Raw genomic sequence first — 12,620 nt, forward strand, 5'->3', positions numbered from 1 at the left:
GAGGGCCGGACTATAGTTTTAAAAAAAACTATGAACAAATTCCTATGCACACTGCACATATCTTATTTTGAAGTAAAAAAACAAAATGGGAACAAATACAATATTTGTATTTGCATGTGGCCCGCGGGCTGTAGTTTGAGGACCCCTGCCTAATGTAAGGTAAAATCAAAATTTCAAGGCATTGGCATGTGCTACTCATGCCGGTTTACATCTGGAATATTTACAAATAAACGGGCAGTATGCTTTAGACAGTGAGATGATCCATAAATTGAACCAGGTCTCTGGGAGCTAGAGTTTTAAGTTAGAGGTAACTGGGAGCAATGAAGCCTTTACAACTTCTTTGTCACCAATTAAAAATCCCCGGAGTGAGTAGGGTATGAGTCTGCACAGCACATGGTGAGTTTACAGAAACTTTCATGAACTCTCAAAGATCAGAGAGGATCCTAGCTTGTATACTGGTAACATTTGTTTTGTGCCACCATTTAATGCCTCAGCCCTGAAAAACTAAATATTTCATAAATATTTGGCTGAATGGCTCTATTTTTTAATCAAAGTGTGAGTTCACTAAGATGATGCCTTGTTTGAATATCCATGTGATTCCGTCTTCCAAGTTATAGATCTGAGCTGGGTGCATATAAACTCAGAATGAAGCCTATGTCCCCGGAATAAAATAGTAGATACAAAAATCCCTCAATATAATGAGGAAAACATCACATAAAAGCATAGTATGCAAACAATAGCACCATGTTAAAGAAGGAAGTGAACAGATCCTTAAACCCATTGGTTAAAATATTTTTGTGATGGGGTCGGCTTATGAGGAAAGTTGAGGATGGATAGGAGAGTAAACTGATTTCTAGGTTCACTTTTCACTAATTTGTTCTTCAAGTGACTCCCGCCTCTGTTGCTTCATTGATAAAATCAGAAGGTATGTGATTTATGATGTGGAATGCCTCAATTCTGGAGGCATATTGAATGGAGTGTTTTGTTTGTTTTCTTTTTTAGTAGTGACAATAGTTTCACTTCAGAAAAACATAGCTATTTCTCTTTTCAGTAGAAGTGTCTCCAAAATTAGCAGTATAGAGAGAATGTGTTTGTGACACAAAAGCAGGGTGATACTTCTATTATGCTTGAAAGTTTCAAGTTTTTTAAAAATATACTTTTATTTATTTCAGAAAAGAAGGGAGAGGGAGAGGGAGGTAGAAACATCAATAATGAGAGAGAATCATGCCTCCTGCATGCCCCCCAGTGGGGATTGAGCCAGCAACCGGGCATGTGCCCTGACTGGGAATTGAACCCTGACCTCCTGGTTCATAGGTTGACGCTCAACCACTGAGCCATACTAGTCTGGCTCTTCTTGTACATCTTCAATGTATACAATGGAGTTGAGATTACTCCCTCAATAGAATTTCACAAACATTTTCTATATGAGTAAAATTTTATAAGCATTATTTGTAATGGCTGCATGATATTCCATATTCTGCAAATAGCATGATTTATTTAAACATTGCCCTATGGGGATATAGGTTAATCACTATAAAACAAGTTACAACAAAGTTAATGCTATAAAATCCCCACCTAGGATGAATTCTTAGGCAGACTAAAGCTTTATCTGTTTAGGCAATAAATGAGGTTGCCAGTTAGTAATACAATGTCCAGTCCTTTTCAGCTAAGGAACATTTTTTTTTTAAGAGAAGAGGAATATTGTTTCTAAGGCACAATTACTTTGGGTAAGTAAGTGGTGTTATAGGTGTAGTCACATGCATTGAAAGAATTGATCTAGTTTCCTAAGAGAAAATCAAAGCAATATTAGAATTAGTTTTTTTCCTTTGTCAGTATTAGAGGCATACATCTGCCTCTTTCTCTTTTCTTCCTAATATTCTAACTTTCTTCCTCACTCTCTAACTTATTTTCTTCCTTTCCTCTCTCCTTATTTCCCTCCCCCCATCTTTCCTTCTTCCTCTTTCTCATCCGTGTGTTTCAGTGTTATGGATTCTTTCTGGAATGTATCTAGTTCAGTTGGGCCTGGTTGACAATTCTCCAGCTCCCTTCTTACTAAGCATCTATCCATAGTAACAATAAAAACACGCTGTCCATGAAGGTGCTGACAGGACTGGAACTGGCTCAGATGGGAAAGCATATCCGAATGCACTTCTTAAATGACGCTGCAATAATGAGAACTGTGACTCACAAGCAAAGCCCGGGTGCCTTGTGCACACAAAAGACCTGTTCCTTGTGGCAGGAAAGAACTAATTGGATCAAACTAAACAATCAAAATATTTTCTTAATAATATTCTTTTAAAGACATTTTCATGAGTCACTCAGTTATTTTTTTTGAATTTTTTGATAATTTTATAAAATCCTTTTAAATATGGAATTCTCAGCATGGTTCTTCAGTTTAAAGAAGTGTTACTGTCATAATACAACTGTAATTCTCAGATGCTTTATTTTCTGCTAATGATATATGTGCATATCATGTGACTGAGTGTAGATCATATGAATATATTACAGTTTAAAACTCAGAATTTAAATTTCATGGACCATACTAAAATTCAATAAAGCAACATTTGAATGCAAGGGGGAAACAGCAACATGTGGCTTGAATTTTCCTTAAACTACACAGGGGATAGTTAAGGGGGAAAGTGCTTGGGACAGAGTAGGTCTGGAGTTTTGCCAAACTCATACCATTCAAACAATGGTTTAAGACTGAATTCAAATCCCAAGCAGATCTCTTCAATCTCCCCCAAAGGGTATAAGGTAGCATTTCAGCTTTGAAAGATAAAGTTAATGAACATACTTTCAATGAGCAGAATGAGAATGCTGGACATGAAGAAACTGTTTTGCCCTCTGGAATTCAAGGACTTCCTACCTCCATTTGGATCCTCACTCTGCCTTTTCACCTACAAAGAGATGATCACTGGCTTTTGAAACCATTTTTTTTTTTTAATTTCCCAGTTTCAATACAAACTCTACCCTGCCCCCACTCCCCCATACAGAATCCCATGCACACAGTCTGATGAACACCAATATCATTTAAAACCCCCGCCACATCATCCAAATCCTGAGCATGCTTCCAAAATATCTGTGTGCACATTTCACAGTCAGGTACAGTGAAGAATGAAAATTGTTATCCAATGGAGGAGCCGAATCCCACCACAACTTATATTGATCTCTATAATTTTGTGCATATCAGAAGTGGCAATTTTGTTGGTGCATGGGATTTAAGGGGATTTAGTGGCTTTGGTGATCCATGTTTCTTCTCCTAAGGCATTCTGCTTCCACACTCTTCTGGGGTATGTCTATAGTAGTGCCAAGCAGGCAAATGTCACCTTTGAGTCCCAGGAGAGGTGTCAATCAGCTTTCCAAACACTGCAATGCAAAGATGCTTTGGAGTTCAGCGGTGCCACTTCCAGCTAACTGGCTCTGATTCCTATGGATGCAAACAGCCCTCCTCCCTGGCTGGACTGATGCCAGTCTACTTAAGGAGATAATTGACCACAAGCCAGCCTGACTGACAGGCTTTCTGAGTGCCAGATGCCAACTGTGCTGGCCCTGGCCTTTGCAGGAGGGCCTGTTCTCCTAGGGACCACAGCTAAAATAGCTCTGCCTTTAGCTCTTGTCTCAGCTTCCCAAGGAAATACAATCAAATAGATTATTCCAAGTTGTTTTTCTTCTACTTTTCTTTTAAGGACATCTACACTAAAATCCTTCTCCCTCCTCCTGGCTTCTCCCCATCTTTCTCGGGGTTCTGTGCCTTCAGTGAAGTGGGATCCAGGCCAAGCAACTAGTAAATAGCTTTTTCTATCATCCTGGAAACCAGCAGCGTAATGCCATGGTATCGCCACCAGTACTTAGCATACCCTGAGTGATTTTATTAAGCTTGTGAACTGAGATGGTCATACATACATAAGTGTCTTTACTTCCATCTCCCTTAGGTCTAGAACTTAATTTCCCTCTACCTCCACCTGTAGCTAGAGAGAGAGTACCTGTGAGATCCTATGTGATCACATTCTCAGTTGAGAGGGTTACCAAAATATCACCATCAGTTTATTCTTATTAGCTTTAGCGGTTCTCTACATACTTACATTATTACTAGAACTATACATGTTGAATGGTTCGACCTCTCTTTAAACATTTACAATACGTGCTGAATCTGGTTCAGGGTCTGTGAGTGAGTGTTTTTTGGCACGTGGATATGAAGATCTGATTCTGGTGGAGTAGTGAGCCGGGACCTGGGGACTTCCCAGTCCTGGCATCTCAGAGGTTTGTCCAGACTAATCCTGCCAACTCCCAGCTTGGCCATGGGTGCTTGTGGGAAAGATACTCTTACAGTTAGACTGCAGACCCCATCTTAGTTGAGGGGAGGGGTCTTCAAGGCTTTAACTGGGACCTCTCTTGGGATCAGAGCTTTAACAGAAAGCCTCCCCGCCCCCGCCCCCGTGTTTATTTATATGAATCCCGTGCTCTCCAGTCTGAATGCCATGCTTGGCTTCCTTTGAGTACCGGGGTCTCCCCCTGGAAGAAAACTTGAGTGGAATTATTTCTAAGCTCTTGTTGCCCTCTAGTCTCCTTTCTCTCCTCCCTGACAGTAAAAGCAAAACAACCATGTTTTCCTCACAGAGGTAGAAGGGGTGCCACGGGGGTGTGCGGGTGTGGGGCTGGGTGCTAAGAGGGTTCAGGGAAACAGCCAGGGTCAATTATTCATCCTTCTCTGAGGCGCGGCCTACAGGCTCCCTCCCCCCTCCTCAGGAGGGGCAGTCCAGCCCCCCCCCCCATCTTCAGTTCCCCCCAAAAAACATCACGTGGGGCCTCACTCCTTTCCCGTGGAACCATGGGCATCGCTATAAAGTTCACTGGCCCTTGCAGGCAGGTGGGGAAGAAAGGGTGCTCTTTGGAAGAAACTCCTAGAATTCAGGACGCTCAGCCTCTAAACTACGGGTCCCTGCCCAGGGCTTCTCGCACCAACTCACCCAGAGACACACAAAGAAGCCAGATTCCCCAAGTCTCCCCAAGTCTGTGACCCCTATGTCAGCGTCTCCCCTTTTTCTTCTTGTCTTTCAATAATATCAAACTAGTGTAGAGGAAAACCTAGCAGGTCTCAAACTGACAGAATGGAGGCACTGGAATTGTCCGAGCCCAAGGAGGCCGTGGTTTGCACCAAGACGCGTTTCCCAGGTCTGGCCAGAACCTGGTCTCGCTGCAAGGGTGGTAGTAAATCAGGGATGCGTGAAAACCCTCCCCTCCCCCTCCCAGTGTCATTACCGTGCACAAGTCTCGTTGGCCCTTTGCTTTCTTCTGAGAAAAGGTTAGAGGAGGCTTCCATGGGATTGGCTGGGCCGAGGGAAGCTGGTTCAGGTTGGAGCCCTGTTCGTGGGTGAAGGGCAGAGGCCTGGCGGCGACTCCCTGGCCCCAGCGGGGTCCCCCGCACCGGCCGGGCCACCTCGCCAGCTCCCCGCGCAGCTCCGCAGTAGCTGCAGCCTGCAGGGTCCGGTGGGGAGCCGTGGGCTTCCGCGGGCCCCGCATCTGCCGCCCAGGGCCTCCAGCCGCTGCGGCCACAGCCCAGCTGGGCCAGGGCGCAGCCGGCGCCTGCGCGCAACAGGTCCCAGGCCTCTGTGGCGGGCCCAGGACCCTCGTTAAAAGTCGGCCGCCACGGCAGGGGCAGCGTCCGGGCGCCGACCTCCCGGTCCCTGGCCAGCCCCGCAGATTTAAGGGGGTGCCGCTGGGTACCCACCAAATGGAACCGAATCCCCCGGCCAGCGTCGGCTTGCCCTCAAGGACCTCAGAAAAGGGAAAAGGGTTTTGGGTGGTGGTGATGGTGTATTGATGTGAACTTCGTGTAGGAACAACAAAATCACTGTTACCGTGTGTGTGTGTGTGTGTGTGTGTGTGTGTGTGTGTGTGTGTGTGTAACTCAGTTCTGGCCCCGAGGAGGACTTGAGCTCAGTTGGGAAACCAGCATGGTAAGCGAGAACAGGTAGCGGAGGAGATAAATGCGCCACTGATAAGGAGTAGTGGAGCAAGGGTGTCCCTGCTGGTGGCCGGCCTGTGAACTCACCCCTCTGCAGCTCTGATGTTAAGAATTAACGGGGGAGGAGAGGGTTTGCCAAGTTCCTCTGTCTGCGCAGGAGGCACTTCAACCGCGGCCTGGTTTCTGGAGAAGCGAAACACCATCACACCGGCACGAGCAGATCCAGAGAGAAGCTTTAATGGAGAACACCGCGTACAACACAGGCAGACATGAACTTGTCACAAAGTCACAACCCGAACGCGGCGTGGACACAAACCAGAGGTGACTGAGAGGCAAAGAGCTGCTGCCTCCATCCTTCCCTCCCCACTTCGTTCCCAAAAGTTTGTTGCAAGTAAAGTGCTATTTTACTGGGGCTCAAAAAGAGGGAAAGAGCAGCAGCGGCGAGCCAAGTTTCTTTCCCACGCACAAGGACAGCAGCGTGCAAAGGTGACCAGGTCGCGAGCGCCAGGAAACGCTCCCGTAAGCCCGAAGAGCAAAACTGCTGGGTGATGAGGCAGGTTTTCCTTGCACTGCTGAGTTAGGGGACAAAACCTCGTCGCGATGCAAGTAATTTTTTTTTCTCTTTAAAATCCCAATGGAACAGATCGTGAGAATTCGCATTATTTGGGGGCTCCTTAATGATTTCATCCGATTGATACGCAAACGAATTGCAGGTAGAAAGTCGCCTTTTATTGTCTCTTTGGTTGCGTTTCTCGAACTTTACTTTTGGAATCCTGGGCTTTGCTCTGTAAGCCGCTGCCATTCTCTTTTGTGCAAACTAATTGCTTTCGCTGTTCCTCCTACCCTTCTCGACCCCCGGGTCAGAGCCAAGAAACGTAACTGTTTCCCAAGATCCTCCATGGTGTTCCCACTGCCCCCTAAAGCTGCTTTATTCATCATACCGTTTCCTGGCCCATTTCCCTGACCAGGAAAATAACGGTACCAAACGCTCCCCTGTCTTCCTTCTTAAATAAATCGAGATATCCTTCGTGAACAGCAGTTTCGTCTCGAACACGCCAAGAGCGGCAGCTGCCCTGCAGGAGACCAGCGGAGAGCAACTCGGTGGCTGAGGTCTGTCTCAGCGTCACTCTCCCTTGCATTGCTCCCCGCGATGCTTAGACCCCACAGCTTCTGGTCCCACAGAAATAAGAATCGAAATCCATTCCAATTCACCTGCTAAAGGATGATTCTCCAAATGCCTTCATTTCCCTCCCCCCATAACTTATTGATTTATAATATTAATTACAATAGAAACTCTTACCTGAAAACTGGCTTTCATGAATCTGATTGTACAACATAGTATACACACTGACACCAAAAGTGTTACATTTACTCAGACCACATTCGGGTTTGTTCGTTTGTTTCAATATCTTTCCCGCCAAGGCTGGGGCTCAGCCCGGCCTGGCCAGGGCACCCTCTCCCCCTCCCGCGGTCGGGGACCAGCGGTTCCTCTCTGTTTTCATTTCGTCTCTCTCCGCTCGCTGGGTGCCTTACGAGTGCACCAGCACCGAGTGCAGGGAGCCACCCTTGCCCTCGGCCGCACTCGCGGCGGTGGGCTCCAGCAGTGAGGCGGCGGGCGAGGCCGAGGCCGAGGCCGCGGGGCACACGGTGGACGGTGCCGGCGCTGGCTGTGCGGCCGCGGGGACAGTGAGCGTGGGCGGCAGCGCAGCCACGGGCGGCAGCGCGGGAGTCGGCTTTATGGGCACCGGCACGGCCGGCAGGCTCTGGCTAGCCGAGTGGCACAGGGCCTTGACCGGCACCCCGAAGGCCCCGTACTCCGGGCCTACAGGCACTCCAGCGGCTGCCGCGGCGGCGGCGGCCGCGGCCACCGAATCCATGACACCGACGTGCGGCCACACGGAGCTGACGACGTTGCCGAGCTGGCCTGGCACAGGGTAACCCAGGTGGTGCATGACCGAGGCCAATGGCAGCCCGCCCGCCTGCAGCACGCCCTTGTAGTCCCGGCCGATGATGTTCTCGATGGCGAACGGGTGCTTGAAGCCCGACGTGGACGCGGCGGCGGCGGCAGCGGCCGCGGCGGCCGAGCCCAGCCCGTAGGGCGGGAACTGCGACAGGCGGCCCACGCTCCCCACTGCCGCCGCCGCCGCCGCCGCTGCCGCCGCCGCCACGGCCGCGGCCTCCTGCATCTTGCCGGGGTGCGACGGCTGCTGAGGCTGGGACTGCTGGGACGGCTGCTGTGGCGGCTGAGACGGGAGGTGCGGCGGCGGCTGCGGAGCCGGGGGCGGCTGCTGGTGGAAATAATGCACCATGTGCGGCGGGGGCGGGGGCGGCGGCGGCGGGGGCGGGTGGTGGTGGTGGTGGTGGTGGGCGGCAGCATGGTGGTGGTGGTGGTGGTGCGGGTGGTGGGAGTGATGGGGGTGCAGGTGCCCTCCGGGCCCGGCGCCTGGCGCGCCCTTGGTGCTTCCCGCGTGCAGGTGAGTGTGGTCCGTGCGCAGCACCTTGAAGCGCTTGCGGCGCCGCAGGAAGCTGCCGTTCTCGAACATGTCGCCGCAGTCGGGGTGCAGCGCCCAGAAACTGCCCTTGCCGGGCTGGTCGGGCCGCCGCGGGATCTTGATGAAGCAGTCGTTGAAGGAGAGGTTGTGGCGCAGGCTGTTCTGCCAGCGCTGCGTGTGCTCGCGGTAGTAGGGGAAGCGCTCCATGATGAACTTGTAGATGTCGCTCAGAGGCAGCATCTTCTCAGCCGAGTGTTGGATGGCCATGGCGGTCAGCGAGATGTACGAGTAGGGCGGCTTCTGGTCGCTGTACGAACTCTTCCCCGGCCGAGGCATCGCCCCTGGCACCTCCACCGCCCACCGGCTCCGCAGCCGGCTCCCGGGGCCTGGCTGACTCCACTACTCCTCACTGCGCCCGCCCAGCCCCGCCACTCCACCCTCTTCCCCCTAAGGCCCTCCTGCCGCTTATCTCCCGCCTTCTCTCAGCTGCCTGGGATTTCCGCGCTTGGCCTCTTGGGCCAACTTAGCTCTGGGTGCTCACAACTTCTGGCCCCGACGGCCGCCGACCCGAGCGCACAGGCGCGGGCGGGGCGCGCCAGCTTCACCGCCACCCTCGCGGCGTCTTCCCTGGGATGGCCAGAGACAGCTCCGGAGCAGGCGTTGGAAGGGTGGGGAGGGGCCGTGTTCTCTTCCGGTCTCCTTGCTTTTTCTTGGTCCGAGGGAAGCGCAGGCCAAGTGGGCTGGGAGGAAGGACCGGACAGTCAGGACTCTGGCCGTTTAAATCCGAAATGACACTCGCTGTCCAGGAGGCGGGGGAAGGCTGCTCCCTGCCCCGCCACTTAGTCCACCCTGGAGTTCGGTGTTCCTGGATAGGAGAAGCAAGGTAAGGAGAAGGAAGCCCGGCTCCGGGCAGCCTGCGTCAGTCACCTTTTCCTCTAGCAGCTCGCGGCGGAGCCGGGGACAGAGCTGTGGGCGGTCGCTGGCGGGGAAAAGTTTGGTGGCTTCTGCAGGCGCGGAGCATGCAGGCTTTGAGGAGGGGCGGGGGCGCGGGGCGCGAACCGCGGACTGGAGGGGGTGTCTGCGAATGTTGGGGGGATGCGAGACGCCCCGAGGCCGGCTCAGCGGTCCGCGCCGCCGCTGCCGCCGCTGCCGCCGCTCTCCCGGGCGGGTCTTGAGCTGAAGAGGCGGCGGCGGCTGTGGCTGCGACGCGCTCTCCTGGCTGCGTTTTGTAATGGTCCCCGAGACGCCGAGACCCCCGCAGCTCACGCTTCGAGATTATCACATGACCGAGGCTGAGGGACTCCGCGCCGCCGCCGCGTCTCTCGCAGAAGCAGGGGCAAGAAGGCGCGGAGCCTCGCCCCCGCCCCCTCCTCCGTCCAGGTTCGGGCGCCCCCACCCTCCGCATTCACCACCCGCTCGCAGCACCCAGCCGCCGCCGAGTGGGGCGGGGAGCGCAGGCTGTTGGCTGGGAGGGGTGCAGCCCCGGGTGCGGTCCCCGCTGCCGCACCACACCCGGGTCGCGACGCTAGACAGAGGGGCACTGGACCCTACTTTTCCTCTTCTCTCCTGCATCTTCAGCCTCCCCCGACCCTTTCACTCTTCCCACCTACCAGCTCTGATTCTCTCTCCTTATATTACCTTTCTCCTCGACTAGCCACTCTGGGTAAAGTTCGGAGAATCGTGACCTCAAAGCCTGTTCTCTGAAAAAAATCCCAGTGCCTGGAGGGATGGAGGGGAAAACTCATGGGGAGGAGAGCCAGGGACAGCTTCGTCAAATGCTAACTTCATCACAACTTTACTGCGCACCAACTGTATATCGGGCCCATGGATGGCGCCAGGTACAGCTCTCTGCGCTCCAGGACCGCGGTGTAGAGCGAGAGTTGACAGTGACCAGGAAATTACTTTATACCTTTATAGGTATAGAGGATTGGTGGATGGAGGCTCCACCGTGCTTCTCAAGAGCGGGTGGATGGGACAGGGTGAGGCATTTCTCTGGGGAGGTGACATCTGAGCTGGGGCCAGAAGGAGGAGTTGGGATTACTGAGATCCCATCACCTGGGTGTGCTGGAACCAAGTCTTTGCCATTCTTAGCACATCGAGGGAAGGGAGGTGATTAAAATCAAATGGGAGGTCAAAACGATGAATCCACAGGGCCTGGCGTGGCCTGTGAGGGAAAGGTGGATGAGCCGAAGCGCTGAGGTCCCGGTGCTTGCTGGGGTCCGGGAAGCAGGTTCCTGCTCCGCATTAAGCCCAGCAGTGCATCCCAGCTGAAGGCAGGGAGAACCCCAAGTCATATTCTGATTTTGGCTGCCGATGCCCTTGGGCTGGGAGGAAAAGCAGAGTTTAGGGAGAAAAACACAACCTCTTCCGGTCTGTGGGCCTCAGTTTCATTATTTGTAAAATGAGATGTCTGGAGTTGGAAATTTCGCGGACCCCTTCCAGTTCCGCCAGTGGAGGAGAAAAGAGCTACATGCGTTAGGGACTGCGGCTCGCTCGGTTTTTAATTCCTTCTTTTCCATGTCTAAATCTGGAAGCAGAAGGCGGCCGGCCCAGGCTGCTTGGGAAATTGCCTCTTACCCTCCAACCTTGGCGACACCAGGTCCGTGTTTTCAGCTTCTGACTTTGGCTGAGCTGCCCCAGGGAAGGACCACGAGCCGCGCTGTCTGCCCATCGGGTTGTAGGGGTTCAGTGAGCGGGGCAGATGCATAATTTTCATCTTTAGTCGGGAACTGGCTTTCTGTCTAGTGCTATTAGGCCAGCAGCCGCTTTAGAATAGGCAAAGACAGTTTAAGTAAAGTGTGCAAGAGGGCCCCGGGGGAACAGAGCAGCCTCCTGCTTGCCCCCAGCGAAGGAGACCCGTTCAGAGTTGGATGCTTTCGCTGTCACTCTAGACAGAGGCAGTTCCTTCCGCCAATGGAAGCTTTTTTTTGGGGGGGGGGGGGGAATTTCTGGCCCGCTGAGGCAGTTTCAGGAGCTGAGCAGCAGCCGGCCTCCCGGCCTCGCGATGCCACGGAGGAATTCCCAAGACGCCTACGGTTACAGTGACAGCTCGAGCCCGCGGGGGCCGGGGCCCCCTTTTCCCTTGATAGACGTGGTGCGAGAGCAGCCCTGTCCAAGCTGAGCGGGCAAAGGCAGCTTACGAAAGTATCTGTCCGCGGGCTTCCGGAAAAGCAACGCTCCTCCTTGGGAGGTCTCAGGTGCATTCCCGTCGGGCAAGTGGACGCGGTGGTGTCTGGGGACAGAGCGAGAGAAGGGCCCTTCCAAGGCGCGTGGGGTAAGCCTGACGCTCACCACCTGAACACTAGAAAGCTGAAAACCGGCGCTCACTGCTGAGCTCATTACACCTACAGACCCGGCCGCCACCCCCTCGGCCTCGGAGCCTGGGGACGCGAGCCGCGTGGCCAGCCTCTGGGGTCTCGGCGAGCTACCGCACAACTCGGATCCCAAACAGAACCGTGACGATAGAGCGAAGTGCCCAATCCTCATGCTTCTGCGCTCCGGGTGCTCCCCGACCTGGCCCCGGCGGTCCTAGTTGCAGAGGAGAGCGCCGGACCCAAAGGGTGGACGCCTGTCCATTTTGGAGAGGAGCCGGCCGCCGGGGAGTATTCTGGGGGAATCCCGGCGTGGCACGGGGGGGGGGGGGCGGGGGGGGCACGCTCGTCCCCTCCTCCCTCCTTCTCTCAGGGCTGATTTAATTCCGGCAAGTTTTGCAGGCGCGCAGCAGCCCCAGCGGGGGCGGGTTTGTGCGCGCCGCAGCTGCCTACAGACCTCTGTTCAAGAAAAACAGATCATGTAACCTCCCTGGCACCGACCAGTCGGTTTCAGGTTTCGGCGTGTAATTTAAACACACACACACACACACACTACACTATCCAAATATTGGCTGGCGCGGAGGACGCTGGCAGGCAACTCCTTGCCCCGGGTTTAGTATAATTATCTGAGGCGTATTTGGTTTACCCCTAGGCAATTGTTGGCGACGCTTTGCTAGGAAGAGAGGTTCCATGCAAGGTTTTATTGCGTTTAATTGGCTCTACGGAGGGGAGTAAAATTTGCTCGGAAAAGATATGGAACTTTAGGAGAGGCTATTTATTCATTCCCTTTCCTCTATCCTCCCAGACCCGGGAAGGACCCACGCACTGCTCAGCCGGGATCCGAGCCAGACA

At 53.2% G+C, this 12,620-nt stretch overlaps 1 protein-coding gene across 1 annotated transcript; it reads right to left on the reverse strand.

The window, feature by feature from the left end:
• Window positions 1–7,494: 7,494 nt before the first annotated feature.
• FOXB2 (forkhead box B2) lies at window positions 7,495–8,793 on the reverse strand. Its single transcript, XM_070430146.1, has one exon. It carries the CDS (start codon window positions 8,791–8,793, stop codon window positions 7,495–7,497), a length of 1,299 nt encoding a protein of 432 aa, XP_070286247.1.
• Between the last annotated feature and the right edge of the window lie 3,827 nt (window positions 8,794–12,620).

This window comes from Myotis yumanensis, unplaced genomic scaffold (assembly GCF_028538775.1).
Source record: "Myotis yumanensis isolate MYYU_CA2020_CCGP unplaced genomic scaffold, mMyoYum1.0.hap1 SCAF_12, whole genome shotgun sequence".
In the NCBI taxonomy this organism is placed as follows: domain Eukaryota; kingdom Metazoa; phylum Chordata; class Mammalia; order Chiroptera; family Vespertilionidae; genus Myotis; species Myotis yumanensis.

Coding starts and splice junctions, on each gene's coding strand:
- FOXB2 (XM_070430146.1), bottom strand. CDS start 8,793: ATGCCTCGGCCGGGGAAGAGTTCGTACAGCGACCAGAAGCCGCCCTAC.